Source organism: Armigeres subalbatus, chromosome 3, assembly GCF_024139115.2.
Source record: "Armigeres subalbatus isolate Guangzhou_Male chromosome 3, GZ_Asu_2, whole genome shotgun sequence".
Lineage (NCBI taxonomy): Eukaryota > Metazoa > Arthropoda > Insecta > Diptera > Culicidae > Armigeres > Armigeres subalbatus.
Window position 1 is genome coordinate 337,759,560 of NC_085141.1, and position 25,417 is coordinate 337,784,976.

At 40.2% G+C, this 25,417-nt stretch overlaps 1 protein-coding gene and 1 long non-coding RNA gene across 9 annotated transcripts in view; one reads left to right on the forward strand and one right to left on the reverse strand.

The window, feature by feature from the left end:
• Positions 1-11,170, forward strand: part of LOC134225797 (uncharacterized) — a 220,776-nt gene extending 209,606 nt beyond the window's left edge. For all 8 annotated transcript variants that reach the window (XM_062706148.1, XM_062706150.1, XM_062706149.1 and 5 more), the window contains 2 exons: positions 9,959-10,165; positions 10,232-11,170. In XM_062706148.1, coding sequence (XP_062562132.1) covers positions 9,959-10,165; positions 10,232-10,531 — 507 coding nt within the window. In that variant the 3' untranslated portion in view covers positions 10,532-11,170. The remainder of the gene's footprint in view (positions 1-9,958; positions 10,166-10,231) is intronic.
• Positions 11,171-14,025: 2,855 nt separating this feature from the next.
• On the reverse strand, positions 14,026-19,696 carry LOC134221365 (uncharacterized). Its single transcript, XR_009982341.1, has 3 exons — positions 19,542-19,696; positions 18,718-19,213; positions 14,026-14,780 (listed from the first exon to the last, which is right to left on the reverse strand). It is a non-coding gene; the product is annotated as an uncharacterized LOC134221365 (long non-coding RNA).
• Between the last annotated feature and the right edge of the window lie 5,721 nt (positions 19,697-25,417).

A 25,417-nucleotide genomic window follows, 5' to 3' on the forward strand; every position in this document is an offset into this window, starting at 1 on the left:
ATTGTTTATTTGTGATCTTTGTAGCTGAATAAAATGGATGCTGAATAATTTGCTAGACAGATTTGATTTCAGCATTTAATCTAACTAATATTCGACATGGCCTATTTATTTGTTTATTACCTTTATTTGAAGTCGAACTTACGTTTTCGTTTTATCACATTTCAGCACATTGGGGAAGTTTAACAATGTACTGAACTAATGATTTTTAAAGTTCTCTGTTCGACTATGATGTGATGCTCTGAAAGGGTGGTCGAATTGAGTTTGAATAGTAAGTTAATAAGCAGGCATTAGACATCCTTCTTAACCTTTGTCCTTCTTAACCATTGGATTTCAAACCGCATCGTGCTTTCGTGCTGTGCGGTTCTTTCTCTCTTTGCGGAAGGAAGTTTTTATTACTACCCGAAGCTATTTTAATTTCAACGGTGCTTCTTAGCGCTATTTGTACCCACTGATCCCGTTACGATCTTTGCAAGGACCCGTGCCTTTGTTTTACGTTGGACCCGTTTGCGGAAGTAAAATTCCGACAAGCGGTGGTAATCCTGCAGGGACACCGTTCTGGGAAAAAACCTCTTAGAAGGTCACGTCTCCACGCTCAGCAATGAGTATTAACAAAAACAAGAGGAAGGGGAGTCTCTGAATTCTCCACTTCCTTCAAAGAAACAAGGTTTCAAGACCGTCCTGCCCAAGCGCGGAAAAATAGAAGGAAGCTGGAGACTTCAGATATTCCTTCTAAATCTAATGTTGACATTGTTTCTTCTCCTATCGAACTGAGCAATCAGTTCGATTTGATTAATGATGAAATTGAGCAAATCGAATCTACCTTTAGCCCAGGTGATTCGATTCATGCGAAGAAACAAAGGATTCCGCCAATTGTGGTATCTGTTGCCGAGTTTTCTGGCTTTCGGAATGAAATCTTGAGTAACCTTCAGGGGATCAAGGTTTCTTTTCAGATTGCTAGGAAGGGTGACTGCCGCGTTTTGCCGGGATCCTTTGAAGATCGCAAACGTCTTCTTCACTATTTAACTGAGAAGCGCCATAAATTCTTCACATACGACGACAAAACTGAGCGATTGTTCAAAGTCGTCTTGAAAGGTCTCCCCAGTGATGATAAATCACTGGATGAGATTAAAATTTTTCAATTACTTGGATTTTCACCAGTCCAAGTAATTAAGATGAAAAAGAAATCCCATTCTGGTACTTCCCAGAGGGGCATTTCTCAAGAATTTTATTTAGTTCATTTTAACAAAAGTGAACTAAATAATATGAAAAGTTTGGAAAAGGCCTGTATTATGTCTCATGTCCGTGTTACATGGGAACATTTCCGCAGGCCTGGGGGAAATTTCCAAAACCCTACCCAGTGCCGTAAGTGCCAAAAGTGGGGCCATGGAACCAAACATTGTCACATGGATGCTAAATGCATGATTTGTGGTGGAACCTCTCACGCCAAGGACGCATGTCCTGTGAGAGAAGATTCCAATAAATTTAAGTGCGCAAACTGTGGGGGCAATCATAAATCCAATTTCTGGGAATGCCCTTCACGCAAAAAAGTTTTTAATTCCCGTGCAAAATTGATGACGGGAAATTCCAATCGGATCCCAGATTCGACGGGTAGAAATTTTTCAAACGCTCAAATTTCGAAACCGGTTACCGGTCGAGCAATTCATACCCACCACAATTCACAAACAAATTTTGCCGCTCGTCAACGGGTAGCAAGCACTTCAGTAAATTCCAATTTTTCCAATGTACCTACGTATGCAAACATCGCTGCTGGTAGACCAAATTTCTCTTCTCAAAATGAGGTTTATACCCATGTCCCAACGGAAAATAACGGTCATGTTGCCGATTCAGGTAGCATGACTGCTTCCGATTTTGATTTTTAACTGAACAATTGCATCACATGATTGATGCAATGTTCAAAGCAAATACCATTCCTGAAGCTGTTCAGGTTGGTATAAAGTACACACAAAAAATTGTTATCGGACTCCGTTTCAATGGATCCAATTAATTGTGTGAAAGTTCTAAATTGGAATGCCCGCTCTCTAAAGGGTAAGGAAGATGAATTATTCAACTTCCTTTCAGTTCATAATGTGCATATTGCCATTATAACTGAAACGTACCAGGACTCTCCATTAAAAGAGATCCAAACTATTTTATCTACAGAAATGATCGTCTTGACAGCGCCTGTGGTGGGGTCGCCATTGTCATTAATAGACGTATCAAACATAAATTATTTTCTTCGTTTGAAACCAAAGTTTTTGAAACCTTGGGAGTTTCTGTTGAAACAAATTTTGGACAATTTTCCTTCATTGCAGCCTACTTGCCTTTTCAATGCAATGGACAGCTAAAGAATTTGTTGAAAGCTGATCTTCAAATTCTGACTCGCAACAAATCAAAATTCTTCGTAATTGGTGACTTCAATGCCAAACACCGTTCATGGAATAATGCTCAAAGCAATTTTATTTGAAGATTGTTCTGCGGGATATTATACTATTCAATATCCCAATGGACCAACTTGTTTTTCTTCCAGTCGAAATCCTTCTACAATTGATTTAGTTTTAACGGATTCAAGTCAGCTGTGTGGCCAATTGGTAACTCATGCTGACTTTGACTCTGATCACCTTCCTGTGACATTTGAAATCTCACAAGAAGCCATTTATAATCCAATCAGCTCTACTTTTAATTATCATAGAGCTGATTGGGATTTATGAGAAAACGTATATCGATAGGAATTTTGATGTTGATATTCCTCTCGATACCAAAAGTGATATTGATAATGCTCTCGTATCTTTGACAAATTTAATTGTCGAAGCCAGAGGCATTGCAATTCCGAAATGTGAAGTTAAATTCAACTCCATTATTATTGACGACGATCTTCAGCTACTGATCCGTCTTAAAAATGTGAGAAGAAGGCAATACCAAAGAACTCGCGATCCCGCGTTGAAAGTTATTTGGCGAGATTTGCAAAATGAAATTAAAAAACGTTTCGCTATTCTGAGAAATACCAACTTTGAGAATAATGTCTCGAAGTTGGATCCCAGTTCGAAACCCTTTTGGAAATTAACAAAAATTCTTAAAAAACCTCAAAAGCCAATTCCAGCGCTTAAAGAGGGAAATAAAATTTTATTAACAAATGGCGAAAAGGCTCAAAAACTTGCTCTGCAGTTCGAGAGTGCCCATAATTTTAGTCTAGGTCTCACTAGTCCAATTGAGGATCAGGTTACACGGAGCTTCGAAGACATTCTCAATCAAGAGAATGTTTTTGACCCTTCGTTGGGAACCAATTTGGATGAAGTGAGATCTATTACTAGAAAATTTAAAAATATGAAAGCCCCGGGTGATGATGGTATTTTCTACATACTTATCAAAAAACTTCCTGAGAGCTCTTTATCCTTTTTGGTTAATTTATTTAACAAATGTTTTCAATTGGCATACTTTCCAGATAAATGGAAAAACGCCAAAGTTGTTCCAATTTTGAAGCCGGACAAAAATCCAGCTGAGGCTTCTAGTTATCGCCCAATCAGTTTGCTTTCTTCAATAAGCAAACTGTTTGAAAAGATTATTTTAAATAGAATGATGGTTCATATTAATGACAATTCTATTTTTGCTGATGAGCAATTTGGTTTTCGCCATGGGCATTCAACCACTCATCAGTTATTAAGAGTTACGAACTTAATTCGGCTCAACAAATCTGAAGGATATTCGACTGGAGTTGCTCTTCTTGATATAGAGAAAGCATTTGACAGTGTTTGGCATGAAGGTTTGATTGTAAAATTGATGAATTTTAATTTTCCTCTGGACATCATTAAACTGATCCAAAATTATTTATCAGGTCGCTCACTGCAGGTAAACTATCAGAATACTAAATCTGATAGATTATCTGTAAGGGCTGGTGTCCCCCAAGGCAGCATACTGGGGCCCATATTGTATAACATTTTTACTTCTGACTTACCTGATTTACCACCAGGGTGTCAAAAATCTTTGTTTGCAGATGACACGGGCCTTTCAGCCAAAGGGCGAAGCCTTCGTGTCATTTGTAGTAGATTGCAAAAAAGTTTGGATATTTTCTCCACTTACTTGCAAAAATAGAAAATTTCCCCGAATGCTTTCAAAACTCAGCTTATAATTTTCCCACATAAGCCGAGAGCTTCTTATTTGAAACCTTCTAGCAGACATATTGTCATTATGAATGGGGTTCCAATTAATTGGTCTATCGAAGCTAAATATTTAGGACTTCTGCTAGATCAAAAATTAACTTTTAAAAATCACATTGAAGGCCTTCAAGCCAAATGTAACAAATATATTAAGTGTCTATATCCACTTATAAACAGAAAATCAAAACTTTGTCTTAAGAACAAACTTTTGATTTACAAACAAATTTTTAGACCTGCCATGTTGTATGCTGTGCCAATATGGGCTAGTTGCTGCAATACCAGAAAGAAGGCACTCCAGAGGATTCAAAATAAAATTTTGAAAATGATTCTGAAGTTGCCTCCGTGGTATAGTACCAATGAACTTCATAGAATTTCTAATATTGAGACATTGCAACAAATGTCCAACAAAATAATTTCCAATTTTAGACAAAAATCGTTGCAATCTTCTATTGCAACGATTAACTCCTTGTACCCTTAGTATAAAATAGGTTAAGTTTAGTTTAAGTTGAAAACATTGTAATTCCTACATGGTTCAATTCAACCAGAGGAAAAAATTCTAACTGCCAGAGGCAATTGAAATGTATTAATAATAACTAAAAGCGTAACATAGCAAATAAGGATGATAGTGTTAAGAAAACACGGAACACCTTGTCTAAGAGATGAATGCATGTATATTAGATAATTAGCAAATAAAATTAGATAAAATAAAAAAATAAAAAAAATAAAACCATTGGATTTCAAATTTATCTGATCTATCGCACAGTGGGAAAAACATGCTTTTTCAGTTTGAGAGAAAATCTGGGTTCTAGATCTGGGAAATTTGATTTATAGAAAAATAATGATTTATTTTCCAGACATGCTTTTTATTTTCGTGATTTATTAAACTGTCGGAGATTATAACGAATAAAACTGCTGGAGCAATTAAAAAAATCATGCTTTCATGCGGAACTAAATTTCCTAAAAGCCGGACATAACGCCGTTGAATAACATCGAAAAATTATTGAATCTTTGATGTGTGGAATCCCAATATTATCGCATGGATGTTGATCTTTATTTCGGCGAAATAATTGAAATTATCATTTGACAATCATATCGCAACCGATTATCAAGAGATTCTGAGGAAGGCCGAATATACATTGATTTTATTTTCATAAATTCATAAATAGCATTGGGGACGGATTTTATTTTATCGTTTATCGACATTATTTTTACGTATTTTTCCTAGTGTGCGATGGTTATGACTGGTTGAACAATTTTTGAAATAAAAAATTGTACAGTTATTAACAAACTATAGTTTGACAGATCGACTTATTGAATAAGAGTCCAATTATGATTCATATTCAGCAATAAGATTATTTATGTTATGCATTGAGTGAGCCATATCTAACAAATCAAGGATGGCGCGGATGACAACGTTACCGGCGGATGATCAAATGACAGCAGTTCGAGACCCGACTTAGGAAAATTTTAAAATGATTATATGAAAATAGCAATTGCTTCAAAATACGTTCATTGAAGATCTTACTGATGTTACCTTCTATGCGTTATTATTTTCGAAGAATTCACATGTAGCTGAATTGAGGCTTAGTAAAATGCTTATTAAAGGTTTAACGAATCAGTTAATAAAGTTGTTTTTCAAAATGAGATGATGTAATTGTATAACTTCGCCAAAATTGTGTGAACAATGCTTGAACAGAAGTTGTGATAAGAAATAGTACAGACATAATTCAACACAGCGCTGAATTAAATCATCACACTGATGTTAGTTCAACTAGTGAATGTTTGTTGGGAAAAAAACAAATTAACAAGTTAACACATAGGAACATTTAACACATCTTTTCTCTCAGTAGGTCTGATTCACGCCTACTGAGACATTTTCACTGGTTTCATTGCTGCAGCGACTATAGGAGTTTAGAGAATTAAATAGTATGCGGAGTTTCAAAAATCCATCCGAAAGAATACAAAGTTCTTTCTTATTCAACTTTTAGTTACCTCTACTTGAAATCTAAGAGTTTTACCGAACCTTTCTCAAGAAGCCTACAGTGATAATTAAAATGCGCTGTAGCTTTTAGGATTGGTATTAGTTAGGAAGGTTAAGATCATACGCTCGATTTAGATACAAAACCCTGGAAAAAATTGAAAATCTCAAGGAATTGCCCATTATCCATTAAGTACTTGTAATACTATTAAATAATATATTTTTTAATTTACTCGTTTGTGAGGTATTTCCTTTGGTATTTCATAAGTTATAACGTGTTTTGAGGGATCCAAATTTTGTTGTGAGCAAGCCCTATAACAATTGCTCGAAGTTAAAAAACTTGAGCGAATAGATTGCTATAGTGTTTCGAAGAGAGTAATTAGATAATGAAGACAATCCTTTCTCTGCATTTGACCCCGTATATAATCAGTGGACTAGATATGCGCAATACTTATACAAAGTAACAAATTTTATAGGGGGGGCTAGCCAGATTCTAGCCCCCCCTGTAGTTACGCCAATACGCTCTTCCATGTTAGACTTTTTTCATGCAAATTAATTTCAATTAATATGGAGCGTTTGAAAATGACATACCCTCTCCACTCATAAGCTCTTACGTAATAGGGTCCATACCATACCGTACGACTGATTAAATTAGTGCCGAGCCTCCAAGTTTGAAAAAAGCTACACGAGCGAAAGTCGTTAATAGATGGGTTATCCTAACATTCGGCGTAACCAAACTTAACATTAGCCATCGAGCGGGTAGCAATTCATTTGCTTGTGAATCTTAGCTGGCTATAATGGGCTGAGCGGAAAAACACACATTAGCCAAAGCACATGAGCCACCTCCACTAATTCCGCCATAGGCGATGCATCTTTCCATGATTTTAGACTTTCTTCATTAACGTGGCAGAAAATCCAGTTCTTCACTTGGATTGACCATGTTACACCTGTCGTAGATTTGCGAAAATTTACCATCGATGTGCATGGCGTGGGATTCTCAGCTGGTCTCTCCACCAAATTGGTTTTGTATGCATGTCGCTCACGACGGTTGAGCTGATTTTGCCAACTCACTCCTCAACAAGGAAGCAATTACACATCCTCTACATAACCAGCCTGGTTAAAATCACGAACGCATCGACGACGATTAATACAAATGATGTAGCGGAGCAGAAGAAAGAAGAATCTTAATATTCTTTGCACGATTCCTTGAATCGAGCATCGTCATCTCTAAATAGGAAAATCCAGCCGTCTGTTTGTAGTAAAGGAGCAAACGCGGTTGGAGAGGTATTAGGAACCATCTTAATCATTGTAGAACGAGAGTGGAATTTCGGCATCATCGAGTCGCAAATCGAGCGACTTTTGTGCTTGCTCATGCCCACTGTTTTTCAGTGTCGAAGATTTACGGTAGCGTGAGGCTAATCTTTGGCATTGTGATCATGCAAGTTTTACTGCAGAAATTGTTTCAAGTATAACTATGTTAGTTCCTATTTGAATGATGAGGTCTCGGGAATAAATGGAACTGCAAGGTTTCCGAGCCAATATCATGATTGATGAAACTCGAGTACACTGTTAGGAAAATATCCCTCACAATAAACCGTATAGGGATCTGTATCCATCAATTAACAGGTCGTAGCCGCGCGCTTCTTACCGCTCAACTACGAAGGACCCCCAGAACCATTAGTCAGTGCAAATTCTTTGTAATCACCATTATTCTATACGTGGGTAGAACGATTACCAAGCATGTAAAAGTTGAAGCAGCTGATGCTTGTCAACGATTTAAATGTTACGAAAAGCGAATTTACACAAACCGTATTTGACCCCCATAGACCGTTGAAACTCAGTGTGTCACTAAGTCAATACTGTGCTAAGCAGCTAATTCGAAAACATTAAAAAGAAAAGAAAAACAATTAAAATATAATAATTTAACGGTTTTGTTCCTCCCTCTTCGCATTGGTGAGCACATTGTTCGCTGTTGAGGTATGCAAATTATGATGCAGTGATGCGTTCGATAAACTGTTTGACTATTTGGTTACGGAATGTTGTATATCTGGCTACCAAAGAGAGTGAGCAATTTTAACGGTTGTGAAAATCGATTAGATACCAAATTTCAAATGGCATTTGGCAGTTTGGCACTGACATTTATTCAGGTTGGATCGATTTGCCGATCTGTTGAATAATAGATAGTGCAAAACGTGAACATTGATGAACCATAATTACATATTTTGATTATTTCCATTTTATGTTCTTAAATGCACCAAATGGCCAAATATGTTTATCATTTTCATTTCGACGCAATCTCCTTAGATGTTACAGAAGGGTCAATTGTGGGTAACCCTTCTTCTTTTTTATTGGCATTACATCCCCCACTGGGACATTGCCGCCTCGCTGCTTAGGCTGTGAACCATTCTACCGATTCGTTTAACTTTTAGTTAAAATTTGACACTTCGATGGTTATTTTCCCATCGTGGTTAAAATTTTACTCCGAAGCCGACCCATTTGAGTTTTGACAGATTGATAGTTATTCGGAACGAAATAGATTTGGCGCCAATTTTCTCGCGAACAAAGTTTAACTATCGAACTGTCAAATCTAACCATGCTCCGGAGCAGGGTTATTTTTAACCAAGGCGAAATAACCATCGAACTGTCAAATTTTAACTAAAAGTTAAACGAATCGGTGGAATGGTTCACAACCTTAGTGTTCATTCATTATTATTCCTTTCTTTATTTGTTAGGCACTCTGTGTTACTTAACCGCTACTGTGCCGAGATCTACTGTGGTTTTCTGCTGAACAGAATCCACACAGAATTTTTAGATTTTCCATTACCATTATTGTGTCGTTTCCAGTCCATCTCATCGTAAGTCCATTGTGTCCGTTTGTCCATGTCGTGCATCCAATGTTCGTTGCATTGTTCAGTTGCCATTAGGCCGGGTCCGTTGGAGGAATTAGGAATGGGCGATACCGATACGATATATCGGGAATCGATATTTTCGCTCCGATTGATCGATATTTTGTATCGATTTTTTTATGTTCGATATTTGACAGTATCGATTTTTTGCTGCTGGTATCGGATTTCGATTTTTTCAAAGTAAAAATATAGAACATTAGGCACAATCTGTTAAAAACAGCGAATCTTTGATGTGTGATTCGATGATCTGAAGTGGGAAATCATAGTTTCCATTTTTTTTTGCTCGTGCTTTTAATTTTTTGGGCGTATCGATATATCGGAATATCGATGTTTCAACGCCGATATTTTTCGGCATCGATATTTCGATAATAAAAACATCGATTCGACAGTATCGATATTTATCCGAAAAACGCCCATTCCTAGGAGGAATGCCTCCGAGAAGAACAAGTTGTCAGTCGTCATTAGGCTAGGCAACCGTGACGGTAAGACGCGTTCCCCAATACGCATCCGGCGACTGACGAGGGTTTGGTGGAGGGGCTGGGAATCGAACCCAAGACCATTCGCTTGTAAGGCGAACGTGTAGCCAACTACGCTACGAGACCCACCTTAGTGTTCATTCAGCACTTCCACAGTTATTAATTGCGAGGTTTTTAAGCCAAGTTACCATTTTTGCATTCGCATATCATGAGGCTAACACGATGATACTTTTATGCCCAGGGAAGTCGAGACAATTTCCAAACCAAAAATTGTCTAGACCGGCACCGGGAATCAAACCCAGCCACCTTCAGCATGGTCTTGCTTTATAGCCGCGCATCTTACCGCTAGGCTAAGGACCACAAATAACCATTAGTTATCAATTTTTTTTTAAATCTCAAGAAATTTACTAATGGCACTGTTTTTTTTTCTTTCCCCAACAATTTCAGATTACCGACAGTTCCACTAAATCTTCTGTATCGGCCAATGGTCTTTCCAAGCCCACTTCAGTGACGTTCATCAAGGTTCCGGACCCTCACCACCAGCGAAACGGTACCGGCCCGGCCGAGGACGACGATCTCGACGATGAGGAAATCGAGGAGAGCAAATTCTGCACCCTACCGCGAAGTGGCCCCAATGCATTTACCATTCGACAGGTAAAACCTTTAATTGGAAAATTCAGATAATCATGTCAAAACATTCTCACACCTCACTTATTCTAGGCACGATTTGTCAAAGGAAACGGCGCCAAAGCACTCGGGTTCTCGATAGTCGGCGGAAAGGACTCCCCAAAGGGATCGATGGGTATCTACGTGAAAACGATCTACCCCAACGGGCAGGCGGCGGAGAAGGGCACCCTCCAGGAGGGCGACGAAATCTTGTCGGTCAACGGAAAAGCCTTCCAAGGTCTTTCCCACCAGGAAGCGATCGATGTGTTCAAATCGATCAAAACCGGCGACGTGGTCATACTGCTCGGCAGGAGGAACAACCGTCGGAAGCTGGACACTCCTTCGCCGCAGTGAGTCGATTTTGGTGGTTTCAGCGAAAATGCTTTGTGGAATGCTTGATTTTTGTCAAACTAAAAATTAGGATTTCTTAAACAACATTTGCAATTATTATTTTAGTAAGGATAACAATCGAACATTTTGAGAATGCAAAAATCAGATCAGGGAGTGCCAAATTGAAACACTTTCAATCTCAAATTTCTGGCAGCTTGAACCAAATTATGAAATGAATCATAAATATTTTTATTATTTTTCATAATGTTAATAGTAAGACAAGCAGACCTAACTAGTCCATGACTCTTTAAAATTATAAAACGAATATAAAAGGCTTTCTTTGGAGCGAGACAGAATATACCAATTCACTTAAACGCCTATAAAGTTTTGTTTAACCATACCAAAGGATTGTCATCAAATGTATGCTCGGAAGATGGGAATAAATTGCAGTGCGATGATGTGAGTTTCTTTATACTTTATTTGTAAAACTCTTTGTATATCTTTTGTTACATTAATTGAATATCAATATTCAGTGTGAGCGCGTAGACGCGAAACAAGCTGGAGACCATTTATATCTTTTATTTTGTTTTGTTCATAGTTCTACCACGTTCTTATTCAATATACCAGTAAATTCAGTGAATATATTATATCTACTCAAAGAAACCTCTTTTATTAGCAAATATGAAATAGTCGAAAGAAAATTCTGGAGGTGTTTGTGGTGGAGGATAAAATTATCACGATGAGTGGGGTTCACGGAAGGCGTGGGTCGGGCATGCATGTAACGGAAGGTTACTTGAGTTACCCTCTCTTACTAATGCCCTGATCCCCCGAGACTACCTTACAGTATTACTTCTGGAGGAGAGGCATAACTGAACGAACTCCTCCAAAAATGACGCATGATGTACATAAGTGCAAGTATGTGGCTCATGCACCACATGTGCCTCAGCACTCACCCACCTGAGCCTCGAGACCACCAAAAAGTAGAAGGCCAGATACCTTGCAGGAGGTACCCCGAGTTGGCATCTCACGACCCGGTTGATCCTTAATCAGTATGGTAATCATCCGTCCTACACCGGAGTGATATCACTTGTCTACCAAGCCGGAGTCGACCCTAGGTTGATGACTTCTATGCCACTCCTACCTTAGCTACGAGGCAGAGTCTTTCACATCTCCTATTTCTGAGGTGCCGGAGAAGCATCAACTCTCTCCACAGTGCTTCACGGCATAGAGGGACTTTCGTGTCCCTTGATTCTGAGGTACCGCAGAGGTATCTGCCCGCGATACTCCTGCCAGACCTAGCGAAACTTCACTCATTCCGTTACTGACAGCCGGATCACACTACGGCCTAAGCAAACACATTGACTACACGTACCATGCGAGGCTTACTGGTCGCTCACTCCAAATCGCAAACCAGGACTGGGCTTCTGCTCTGCCTGACCTGCTAAGAATGTGTCTCCCGGAGACAAAGAAGGTGTTTACAGGGTATTTTATCCTCCTTGCCTTGAGATGCTGCGACTCCGTAGGGGGCTGTACTCATGCACTTCTAAAATTCCAACCCCTAGCTTAGGCTAGTTCGCCGACAGGCTAGCTGACCCACCGCTCCTTGGACACGTTGTCTCGATCCTTCGAATTCTCCTAATCCCCCCTCGGCGTCGAGGGTGGTCCATCAGTTCCGGTGAAGGAAACTACCGCACTGGTGGTGCCCGACATACCCGAAGCACTTCCTTCCTCTTTCTTATTTCTTCGTCAGGTTGACTAATCAAGTATTGCGTTCGGTCCGATGATTTCGGTTGGCAGAAAACATCCGGTTCACTGGCGCCCCGACGACCCGATGCTGAACACTGCTCACTGCGGTGGATTTTCCTCCGAGCCAACGCTTCCTAAGTAACCAAAAGTTCCTTTAAGAGTACGTTTTTCGCTTAATCAGCTTCACTGAGCTGCTTAAGCGAAAAACGTACTCTTAAAGGAACTTCTGGTTACTTGGGTTATTTACAGGCCCCTTTTCCATCTACGCTGCAGCTCTGACAGTATTTGCGTCACGACTCTGCTTACCGCATCCCACGTATCTTCATCTTGACACATTCGCTCTGCAATGTTGTCCGCCCTTAATGCAGGCACTTCTCTGCTTGCTTTTTTATCTTTATTAAAGTGATTTTTCAACATTTGAAGAGTTCATCACTAATCCTCAACGTGCTTCCGCAAACCTCGGACAATCGAATACCACGTGCTCTGGAGTCTCCTCTATGTTGATACACGCCGGACAGAATGGCGATGACGTATGACCACGCCAGTGCAGATATTGGCGAAACAGCCGTGTCCGGACATTTCTGGGTTTCTGGTATCTCTCCGTTGGTAACATTCGATATCCTCTGCTAGGGTTATGCAGATTGGAATCATCCTTGCGATAATGCAAAAAGCATCCGACGAAATGATTCGAATGCGCGACTCGGATGGCCATTAGATAAAACACGCTGATCAGCTTCCTGCGGTTACGTTTCGTCTATAGCGCAGCTCACACACCCCCTCCCCCCTCGAGGCTGATATTTCGCCTTTTCACAGGAATAGTCGACATGGGTGTTGAAATTCAACCGGTCGTCGATCATCACTCCTAGATGTCTTAAATCCCGCACGGATGGTACGTCGTGCCCAGCATCACTTCTGTTTTGTGGAGAGCAAGCTGCAGCTTAACTCCATTCATCCAATTTTCAGTCGGTGCGTCGGTCGTCTCCACCACCAGCATTTCTACTGTTTTCAGCGACTCTCCGGTTATAGTAAGCACGAGATCGTCCGCGAATCCGAAGATCTTTACGCCTTTGGGCAACTTCAGTTTTAGAACTGTGTTGTACATTACGTTCCCCAGCGTTGGGCCTTGTATGGAGCTGTTCTACAACCCGCCGAAACCCCAATCGACTTCTGCCCGAATTAGTTTCGTAAGTCAGAATCCGGTTCTGACATTAGTTCTTAAGGACTCTACACAAATTGTCAGGGACCCGCATACCGTGCAGCGCTGCGGTGATGGCCTCCCAGCTGGCACTGTTAAACTGGCACAGGATTGCACTGTTAAAAGCGTTACTACAGCACAGAATCAATTGTTGCACCACTTCTTCTTGGGCACTTGGCATCGACGAACTATTGGGGTTCGTACCCTACTGTGGAGAGTGGACAAACAGTGTAGAGAGTGTGTAACAGGGAGCGTATTGAGTTCAGTTGAATCAGAGTCGTGATTGAATAAAGATAGTCCCTTGGTGGCCGGTGCGGTTCACAAAGTATCGAGTGCAGTGTTTTTATTTAAATAATCCGATATCACATTTGGCGACGAGGATGGGATTATGTAAGTAATCGATTGTATTTCGTGAAAAAAAAAAAAAGAAAAAGCTTACATTTCGGCTTGTGTAAAATTGAATTCGGCACATCATTCATGGGTGAAGAAAAATGGCGGCGTTTGGAAGAAAACATGCTACAAGTCTTTGTTATGTAAGGTGAAAGATACAAATGGGATTTCCAATAAATATATATAATAAAGAACACGTCTTGTCTGGCTTGTAGTCTCTAGCGAACTAACTCATATTTATTATACTAGTCCTCAGTACAGGTATATCAATCTCATTTGGCACTCAATCAGAAGTGAGAACCCTACCAGCGGGGTCTTTCTGTTTCACCGAAAGGATCTTGCCACTACAACTTCTTCCCCGTTTAGATCAAACTATCATCAAAACAAAATATAATAAACTACTAAAGTTCACGAAATTGTTATGGATACAAAACTAAAATATTCAGAGCAGTTTACAATAATTCGAAAGTTCATACACGAACAAATAAAATTCATTTAAAAACAATTCATACTGTCTTAATTTAATAATATACGAAATCGTGTCTTCTCCTTTTCTTTGGATTCCTCTGGCTACGTCTATGCTGCACTCCTTCCTGGGCTATTCGATCATTCCTTTGTGGAACGGACCCTTCTCGCACCTGAAGCTCAGAGCTCGATTCGACGTTTTCCGATTGAGGGATGTCCCACGGTACATTCTCCTCGAATAAAAGGAGTCGGCAGCGAAGCCGTAAAATCTGAATCAGAATCCTCAGATACATCTTCAATAGGTCTCTTGCGGTTGCTGTTGCTTGGCTGTGGTTCAATACTGGTTTTTGGCTCATCCAAAGGCTGTGTCGGACTCTCTCCCCTCAACACAAAACGACGAGAAACGCGGCGGCGAGAGTCTTCAGCAATCTTAAGTTGGCGCTTATGCGCCGAAATCACTCGACCGCCTAACGAAATCTGTAAAACGTTAGGAGAAAGGTGCGTTATAAATTTAGCTGATAACCATTGTCTAATGTCAGTCTTGTTTGGGTTCTTATAAAACAGTAAATCTCCATTACGCAAGTTAGTGAATCGGTCATTTTTTTTTTAAATTAGTGGAACATGCAGGCTGGGCACCTATGTCTGGTTTTGTCAAATTATATTTAAAACTGTGTTTCGGGTTAATCAAGTCCAATGTCGTCTTAGGTCTGTACGAAAGAAGCCGCTCCGAGGGAAAAGTATTGTCTGAACCCAAGCAAATATTTCTGTAATTCATGAGAAAATACGCTATTTGCTCGTCCGTGTCCAAAGTTCTGATAGCGGGATCAAGTAGGAATTTTTTTAACACTCCTTTCACTAGGCGAACTGCTCTTTCGGCTTGACCGTTGCTTTCCGGATGATATGCAGGACTCTTCATTACAATCACGCCTTGTTTCTGGAAAAAGTTAATAAAATGCTCGGAATTGAACGGTGGACCTCCGTCAGTGACAAGCACATCAGGTAAACCATACCTCGAAAAAATACTCAGGAAAACCTTGATAACTTTTTTACTATCTGTGCCGTACTTCATGTGTTCAAGTTCTACCCACTTTGTATAGCTGTCCATTACTACCAGAAAAACCTTTTTCTCGAAGTAGAAAAAATCGGCGTGAAGCCTACTGAAGGGTTTTTTCGTGGGAATCCAAGAAGAGTATGGTGGGCGTTTGGAAACATAGGTGGTCTCTTGGCACACCCGACACGATCTGACGAAATGTTCAATATCTCCGTTCATCCCAAACCAGTACACGGTGCGCCTGGCCAACTGCTTTATTTTGTGCATTCCGGAATGATTCCTGTGTAACAGCTTCAACACTTCGGTTTTCATAGAATCCGGAATTACGACTCTATCCTGAAAAAGAATACAGCCTTCGACCTCCTCTAAATCTTGATAATGCGAATACACATCCAAAAACCTCTTGTCCAAACGATCCGGCCAACCTCTACGCAAATACTCCATGATTTTAAGCAGAAATTCATCCTTTTCCGTTGCAGCAGCCACCTTTTTGTAATCTAAAGGAAAATCTCCAGTAAAGTTGAGACTCTTGACGAATCCTCTATCTAGCTCTGCTGGAATCTCCTGTGCTACAGGAAATCGCGAACAAAAGTCTGCGTTCCCCATTCTCGACGATGGTCTGTAGATGATGTCGTAGTCGTAAATTGAAAGGTCGATAACATAGCGCTGTAGCCTGGTAACGGAAATAGAGTTCCTTCCTTCCTTTCCAAAAATGCTTATTAGCGGCTTATGGTCCGTGTAAATCGTAAATTTTTTACCGTATAGGTATTTGTGGAATTTTTTAACCGTACTAACGACCGCTAATGCTTCCAGGTGTAGAATAGGGTACTTTTTCTGGGCATCATTAAGCGAAAATGACGTAAAAGAAATAGGTCTTTCTTCCCCATTCACCACATGGGCGATTACACCACCAAGGCCATAATTACACGCATCAGATACAATAATAACAGGTTTTTCTGGATCAAAATATTCTAATACATTGGGTTTTAATAAAAACTGCTTGCACTGGTTGAAAACCAGATCACATTCAGCATTCCAATCAAAACGAACATTCTTTTTCAAAAGCCCATAAAGAACTCTAATCCGGGAGGACAAATTTGGGATAAATTTTGAATAATACGTCACCAAACCTAAAAAAGCTTTGAGCTCTGTGACATTTCGCGGAGCTCTAGCTTTGCGAATGGTCTCAACTTTGTCCGGACATGGGAGGAGACCAGCTTCAGTCAAAACATGACCCAAATATGGCAACCTCTCCACAAAAAATTTACATTTTTTAAGTTAATCTTTATATTGACCCTAGCCAATCTTTCCAGGACCAAAAACAACTTCCTCTTGCAGTCATCCAAGTCCTTCCCGGCAATTAGAACGTCGTCCAAGTAACAGAATACGTTATCCAGCCCTTTTAGTACCTGGTCCATTACCTTTTGAAAAATGGCGGCACTGGAGGAAGCGCCCTGAGGGAGCCTGTTATAAACGTAGAGGCCTTTGATAGTATTGATGACCATGAACTTTTTTGATCGCTTTGAAAGTAAAAGCTGAGAGTAAGCCCCAGCAAGGTCCAAGGAACAAAAGATTTTGGAACCAGAGAGAGCAGCAAACATGTCCTGTGGTAAAGGTAGAGGGTATTTGTTAGGAATAATCCTTTTATTGATTGAGACTTTACAGTCTATGACTAGTCTAATACTCTGATCTTTCTTGATTACTACCACTACCGGAGACGCCCATTCACTGGCCTCAATTGGAGTAATGATACCATCCTCTCTAGAGAATCGAGATGTTCTACCACTTTATCCCTTAATCTCAGAGGAACTTCGTAGGCCTTCTTAAACACAGGTGCATCATCTTTAAGAAGTAAATCGCCTTCAAAACCTACAATCGGATTCAACAAGTTCATATCAAAAAGCGTTGGAAACTTACTCTTAATTTCTACAACCGCTTCTTCCTTCGCGTCGTCATCCATCATGGCATTTATATGTCCGTCAGTTGTCATCGGTCTAGAAAAGGTGTTCCGCCATCCATTATAGAAAATATCCAGCCAGCAACGACCCATCAACGGCACGAAATCCTTGTCTCCTCGAAGCACGATCAAATAGAGTTGCTCCGTTTTTCCGTTTTGCTCAACTGAAACTCTCACTTTTCCCAAAATGCTGCCTATTACCATCAATCACATATAATTTCTTACGACAATCTTCAATGAAGCATTTATTAAAATTTCTCAAAAAAAAAGTCTCGGAAATTACGCTCTCGGCGGATCCACAATCGACTTCCATTGTCAAACGTCTTTTCTCAACCATTACTTCCACATGGCATGGCTCATTCATCTTACTTCTGGCGGAAATCATCATACAAGGTGATTCTTCGTCTTCGGAGTCAGAAGCCAAATCCTGTTTTAACCGCTTAAAAAGACCCGAAGAATGAGATGAGGGTTTAGGGGAACCAATAAACTTTACAAATGGTTTGCTTTTCCTAGGGCTTTTCCGTGGACTTCTTCTTTTCAATCTAAAGCAAAACTTTTTGTATGCCCAGTCTTATGACAATAAGAACACGTAAAACCCTATCAGGATCGATCTTGTCGTCTCTCTTACCCCCGCTTCTCTCTCTCATATAGTAGGTCCTATCTCGATCTAAACTCCTGCTCCTACCACGAAACGTTTGCCTAGGCGGACTACGCCTACCCAGCCTGGCTACAACACTAGCCCTATTTTCCTCGCCACGGCTCACAAAACGAGTTCTATCGGATGATAACTCTTGAGTTACAATCAACTTTTCTGCCTTAGAAGCCGTCAAGTCTTCTTCGTCGAATAACCTACGCTGTACCTGCCTATCATATGTCCCGATTACAAGCGCATCACGGATAGCACGATCCTTAAAATTCCCAAAATCGCACAGTTCAGCTAACTGTTTCACTGCGAGCACAAAATCCTCAGATTTTTCGTACTGGCCCTGTCTGCGGGTCCAAAATTTATAAGTGTGTATCACATCCGAATCTTTCTTATCGTACCGCTTTTTAACCCATCGGTAATTTGTTTGTAGGTCAAATCCTTAACGTTCTGACCAGGAAATAAAAGTTTTATTTGCTTGAAAACCTCGGTGCCACAGATGGCCAAAAAGGATATCTTATATTTATAAGCGGAATAATTATTATGCTCGAATAAAAACTCAAGCCGCTTTAAATACTGCGAAAACGGGATAGTCTCGGGCACATACGGCTCAGTCGTTGTGGTTCATGACATCCTATCGGTCAAAAAAGCAAAAAGAAACACAATAGCAATAAAAACACGAGTCAATTACCTAAAACGTCAGTCAAAAAATGCACAGCAGTTAGGAAGCCAAAGGATAAATAAAAACAACAAAATCACATACCTGTTCTCCCGGCAATGAACAACGCTAAGGTGCGCCACAAAAACACCGGCAGCCAAGCCGCAAAGCAAAAGCGAGTCAAGCAGAGCCGGCACTCAAAGCCCAAATATCCGTCCAAAATCGATATGCACTCGACACGGCAGCGGCACCCAACAGCAAACAACAACAGCTTTCCACACACCAATTGCAACGATACTCCTTTGTCCCAACGCACGATTCAGCCAAGTATCACGAACCAACAGCTCCAAAGCTAAAACACCAGCAGCAGCAACCACAACAAAATGCACTTCAGCGGACGTATCACCGATGCACTCCTATCAAACGTCTAAAATGCAGCTGAGCCTGAGTAACTCAGAATGCAACTAAGCGATGATGTATTTTCTCTATAGCTCAAACTCACAAAGCGTAAACAATAATGATTGCTCTCGTCGCGGCGCTCCGAAATGCCACAGTTGATCGGAACAAGGAGTGGTGATATAATGACGCCTTTTTTATTGTACTGCGGAAGAAAAGAAAATGGTCTTAGAAATTTTTACAATGCTGTAAATGAAAATAATGAAATGGAACAAAAGCCGGTTGTTTCAATTAACAATTGAAATATTTAGACTAATAAAAAAAAGAAAAGTATAACTTTTCCGTAGAGCTTAAAATGGATTGTGCAAGGTTTATTCCAAAAAAAAGCGCTTTTTTTTATCAACGCAACACTATCCAAAAAAAAAAATTTCGAAGAGTTCACTCTACAAGCACATCGCAAGGCAATTTTTTTTTATGCACTAAACTATTTGCACGCAGTTTCACTTTTTTTTTTAAAAACAAATCCAACTTACGCCGAAAAATTCACGCCAAAAGCACTTTTCTTGCCGACGGTCGTGAAATGCACGGGAGTTGAAAAAAAAGAATTCTACCTCGTCGCCACTGTTATGTAAGGTGAAAGATACAAATGGGATTTCCAATAAATATATATAATAAAGAACACGTCTTGTCTGGCTTGTAGTCTCTAGCGAACTAACTCATATTTATTATACTAGTCCTCAGTACAGGTATATCAATCTCATTTGGCACTCAATCAGAAGTGAGAACCCTACCAGCGGGGTCTTTCTGTTTCACCGAAAGGATCTTGCCACTACAGTCTTAAAGTGGTGGTTGTGTTACAGTATCTGAGAGCAACAGAGAAGAAAATAAAGTGACAGGGAGGTATAAAGGAATACTCTTCACATGGTGTTAAATGCTCTCGAGCAAATATTTCATCTGTTTTTCTTTACATGTGTGCGTTTTGATTTCAATGTTTGAGAAGGCGAATTGTGAGGAAGAAGATGGGAATTGAACGTTTCGTTAGCGAAAAAAAAGCGTAATGAAGCATTGCTTGGATTTGGTTTGGTTTGTTTGTTGGTTTGTTTACATTGTGATAAGAGAAAGAGAGAGAGAGAGCTAAAAAAGGGATTTCGTAGAAGAAACAGTTCACAGTGGCTCAAATGGATCTCATTGATGTTTTTTGGGATTTGTGGCCAAATCAGAAACATTGGACACCACCAAGGTAAAGGAAGACGAACATAAAAGCAAAATACGATTCAACATGAAAACACAGACAAACAGACATAACACTCGACAAACATCCATCGTTTACTGATTTACTGGTCAATTCAAATAATCATTAGTTGGCCAATCATTGAGGTGCGGAATCGCAAACAAAATTATTACCGATTTAACAAAAATAAATAAATGAATAAATAAAGCTTAGCGGGTTCGCAAAACTAAACGCAAAAATCAGCATATATATTTTCTTCAACAAATTTCTATATTCGTAATAGATTGTAAGATAATGGGAATGAATGATGTGCCGAATGATTAAATTTAGCATCAACTTATGTAAAGTGAAAGGAAAAAAATGTATTTTACAATCAAATTATTCCAACAGGGCTGGTAACGATTGTCGTGTGAGAGCGTTTCAAACGTCTATTGAGTCATCTCAGCTACCAGTAGCATGGAGCAAGTAGAAAAGAGATTTAGAATCCTATTTTGATGCGGAGAATATTGTTTCTCAATACGAGAAAAGGGCCAAGTTGCTATACTTGGGTGGCCCTGATCTGAGAGATGTTTTTGATAATCTGCCAGACATTGACAAAGTGTCTCATGTACTCGTGAATCCTCCGTATTATGACGCAGCAATTGCAAAGCTTGATGCCCATTTCGAGCCGTTCCGACGACGCATATATGAGCGTCATAATTTTCGACAAATTTCTCAGAAACCGTCAGAGCGGTTCTCCGATTTTATTCTACGATTACGGACACAGGTTAAACGTTGTGAGTACAGCCAACCGGACGAAATGATTGTCGATCAGGTTGTGGAGAAGTGTACATCGAATAAACTACGACAGAAGCTTTTGAAAAGGGATATGTGTTTAGAGGAGGTAGAGGCGCTTGGAACAAGCCTGGAAGAAAGCGAAAGGCATTTATGTGAATTCAATAGAACTCCGGTTGGTTCGATTAATAGATTAGCGTATCAGAGTCAAAAGTCAGCAGTTACCAAAATACCAGATGATTTCAAGAAATCGTATCAATGGTCGAGGAATCGTTTTCCGTCCTCAAATGTCGGTAGAAGTTATCCTCGCTCGCCCGTCTGTTTCGCTTGTGGGAAAAAGGGACATGTCAAAGGGGCTGAAGTCTGTCCGGCTGCTAAAGCACAATGCATGAAATGCCGAGGATTCGGACATTTTGCTCGACAGTGTCTGAAGAGACCCAACAGTGATCAACGTGGACCGCTTCCAGTGAAACGGGTCAGAGCGGTTCACGAAGTGGAGGAACGTGGAAATGACAACGATGGCTATATTTTTTACGCTATGGGACAAAACACGTTCTTGTTCAAGATCGGTGGCGTAGAGTTACCGATGGTCATTGACTCGGGGGCAGCTGCAAATATAATCAATTTGCAGATTTGGAACGACATGAAGCGGTTGGGTGTCAAGACTGCAAATAAGACCACTGAGGTGGAAAAAGACTTCACTGCTTACGCTTCTAGTAAGCCAATGAAAATGGTTGGAAGTTTCACAGCAGTGATTGAAGGAGGAGAAAGGAAAACCGAAGCAGTGTTCTACGTAGCGAAGGAAGGTCGACAATGTCTGTTAGGGGACCGAAAAGCTGAAGAGTTGAAGGTATTAAAGGTTGGTTTCAACATCTGTAATATCGAGCAACAGGAGTTCACAAAGTTCAAGGGGGTAGTTGTCGAAATACCTATTGACGACAACGTGCAGCCTGTCCAGCAGCCCTACCGGCGGGTGCCGTTTGCTCTCGAGGAGAAAGTAGAGGAGAAAATACGAGCAATGTTGGCACAGGGAATAATTGAACGAGTACGCGGATCATCACGGTGGGTTTCACCTATGGTACCGGTGCTGAAGGATTCTGGCGAGATCAGGTTGTGCATTGACATGCGTCGTGCAAATCAGGCGATTGTTCGTGAGACACACCCTTTGCCTACCATAGAAGAATTGTTCGGTTCAGTGAGCGGAGCAACGATCTTTTCCAAATTGGTGTTAAGGACGCTTCCTAACAAACAATTTAAGCTGAATAAGCTAGTTTTTTGGCTGAAGAAACCTATTTTCTACTGAAGAAACCTATTTTTCATCAACTGGAAATCTCGGAGAAATCTCGAACAATTACAACATTTATCACGAAGAACGGAATGTTCAGGTAATTTCTTTATTCAATTTGGATATTTATTGCAGCATTGAACACATAAAGGCATAATTTGATTTTGAATTGAAATAAAAATAATAAAACCATTATGATGTTTTACTTCTTTTCTTTGTTAATCCCTGCCGTTGAATAGATTTAAAAGACTTATGTTCGGCGTTAGCTGTGCACCTGAGATATTCCAGAAAACTCCTAAGATCCCACTTCCACCCATTTTTATTTGTCTCCTGGCTTATACGAAGTCGCTTCAGTATTGTATTGTTCATTCGCTCTACTTCTCCATTGGCCTGTGGCCAATACGGAGTAGTCTTCTGTTGCGTGATGCCAAACTCCTTGCAAAATGACTTGAAACATTCGCTTATAAATTGAGGTCCATTATCGGATCGCAATACTTCCGGAACTCCGAAACGAGTGAATGTTTCATATAAAGCTTCTGTTGTTAACTCAGCAGTTGTCTTTCGCATAATCATGACCTCTACGAGTCGGCTGTAGTAGTCGATAATAACCAAAAGGTAGTGTCCGCTAGGCAGAGGTCCAAGGAAATCCACTGCCACATCTGTCCACGCTTTTTGTTCCGGCATTTTTGTTCTCAGCATCGGTTCCGGTGGCCCAACGGAAGATACTAAAGTGCAAGCATTACATTGTTTCACATATTTTTCACACTGGTCGTCCATTTTAGGCCACCAAGTCTTTTGCCTAAGCCTTCGCTACTCATTCCAGGATGACCCTCGTGTGCACAATTCAGAACCTGTTTTCGAAGCGTTTCCGGGATTACCAACCTATCACCTCTCATCACGACACCTTCAGCTCCATGCAGTTCTGATTTGAAAGGCTTATAGACTTTAATATTTTCGGTCCATAAGTCGGTGTTCATTGCATTTACCAACTCTTGCAGAATCAAATCCTTTTGCGTTTCTTCGATTACTTTCTGGAGGGTCACAGCTTCAGGAACAGTACCTTCCACCACTTGATGAATGTAGATTTCAGTTGGATCATCAAAAGGTTCCACATCCGTAATAGACAAACGTGACAAAGCATCAGCCAGATTCATAACTCCTGGAACATGAATTACGTCATAATCGTACGACTGAAGACGCAGCACCCAGCGTTCTATTCTCGGGCACGGCTTAGAACGGGAACTGAACAAAAACTTGAGAGCCTTGCAATCTGTGATCAGTTGGAATCTAGTACCCAGCAAATACAATTGAAACTTTTCGACCGCCCATACCAATGCCAGCGCTTCTCGTTCAGTCTGGAAATATTTCTTTTCCAGATCTGTTAAAGCTTTGCTTGCAAATGAAATAATTCTTGTGACTCCAGCCCTATTCTCTTGGAGTAATACAGCACCGAGACCTTCCGGGCTAGCATCGGCAATGAGTTTTGTCTTGTCCTCTCTACTGAAAAATCCCAAATAACCTACGTTGCAACCGGCTTCCTTGATATCGTCAAAGGCCTTCTGATGAACTTCATTCCACTGGAAACTGCTTCCTTGTCTCAAGAGTTGCCTGAGTGAATCCGTTTTAGAGGCTAGGTTTGGAATAAAACGACCAATATAGGTAATCAAACCTAAGAAACTCCTTAGCTCCGGAACATTTCTCGGTTCCCTAAAGTTCACAGGCACTAGCTCTGCAACTTCAATGACCGTCCCGATTGCATCCACCGTCGATCTGCCTTTTCGGAATCCGAACTGCTTTCCCGATAAGCCGGTCTCGCCCTCCTTGAACTGCGTCAGCCGATTAAAGATAATCCTTTCCAGAAACTTCTCCAGATTATCTAGCAAGCATATACGGGCCATAAGAAGCTGGATGTCCCGGTGGTTTCCACGGTTTCGGCAACAGCACTAGTGCCTCGATCTTCCACTTATCCGAAAAGTAGCCATCTATTAGGCATTTCTGCAGCACCATCCTGACACGCAAAAACATATTCTAGGTGAACCCAAACATAAATTCAGTTTGTTCTGGAATCAAAAATAAATAGGGGAACGGTTTGCCACTTCATCTCATAGCTCTATAGCATAAATCTGTTTAAATTATAAAAATAAATAATAAAACCAAAGATAGTAAAGTACAAGATAGCCCACTCTTGGAAATCCCATACGAGCCATTAGCGAATTATTTTTCCTGACTGTAGCGCTAACTAGTGAGAAAAAGTCTAACTATTTTAATAAAAACGATCAAGGTTACTGTAGTATTCAGAGTAAGCGGCTAATGATTTTAGTTTGTATAAGTGATTCTAGACTATGAATTGATTCTGCTATTGCGAATAGTACATTAAACATAAGCAATCAAATATACCAATCGTGAAATCACATATTTCGCGTGCCCCAATTTACCGTACACTGTTACAAGTTTTACATTAGACTTGATTCGAACTCTCAATTTTGCATATGCACTAATCACGATAGAGAAAGAATCTGTGCATGATTGAGTGCATGATTGTGCAGTGTGAGATGGTGTTGGTAGCGCCATCGGGTTGAGTAGCAACGACGAAGATTGCACCGTTAGTTTGTTGTCGAATTTTAAAACGAACAGTCGCACCGCTCTTCAACGGCGGATTCCATTCAGCCGTTTTCGGCTGGAATACGACATGTCGCAGTCGGTAGTGTTTGGTTTTATATTTGTAACTAGCGCATGAAAATGGTGCTTGCCACATCCATTAATGTGCTAGTTACTAAATGGTAAGTACCCGGATAAAAAATATCATTAAAATATCATACATTTTACTGTTACATCACCATTTAAAACATAGTAACTACAATTGAATATAATGGTATTCAAACAATAAAATCACATAAGAAATAATGGTTTTCCACGATTAAATGAATGGTAAATGGGACTTTTACATTAAAAAATGGGGGTTGTTATGTATCTTTACAATAAAAAAATCGAAAATTCCCCATACAAAATTCAGAGCAAAACAATTGATTTTACGGTTCTTCAATGAGATGATTTCGAAGGACAAAACCATAGAAAACAATGTGTTTCAAATGTTTTCTCTTACTTTTTTTATTGTTTTA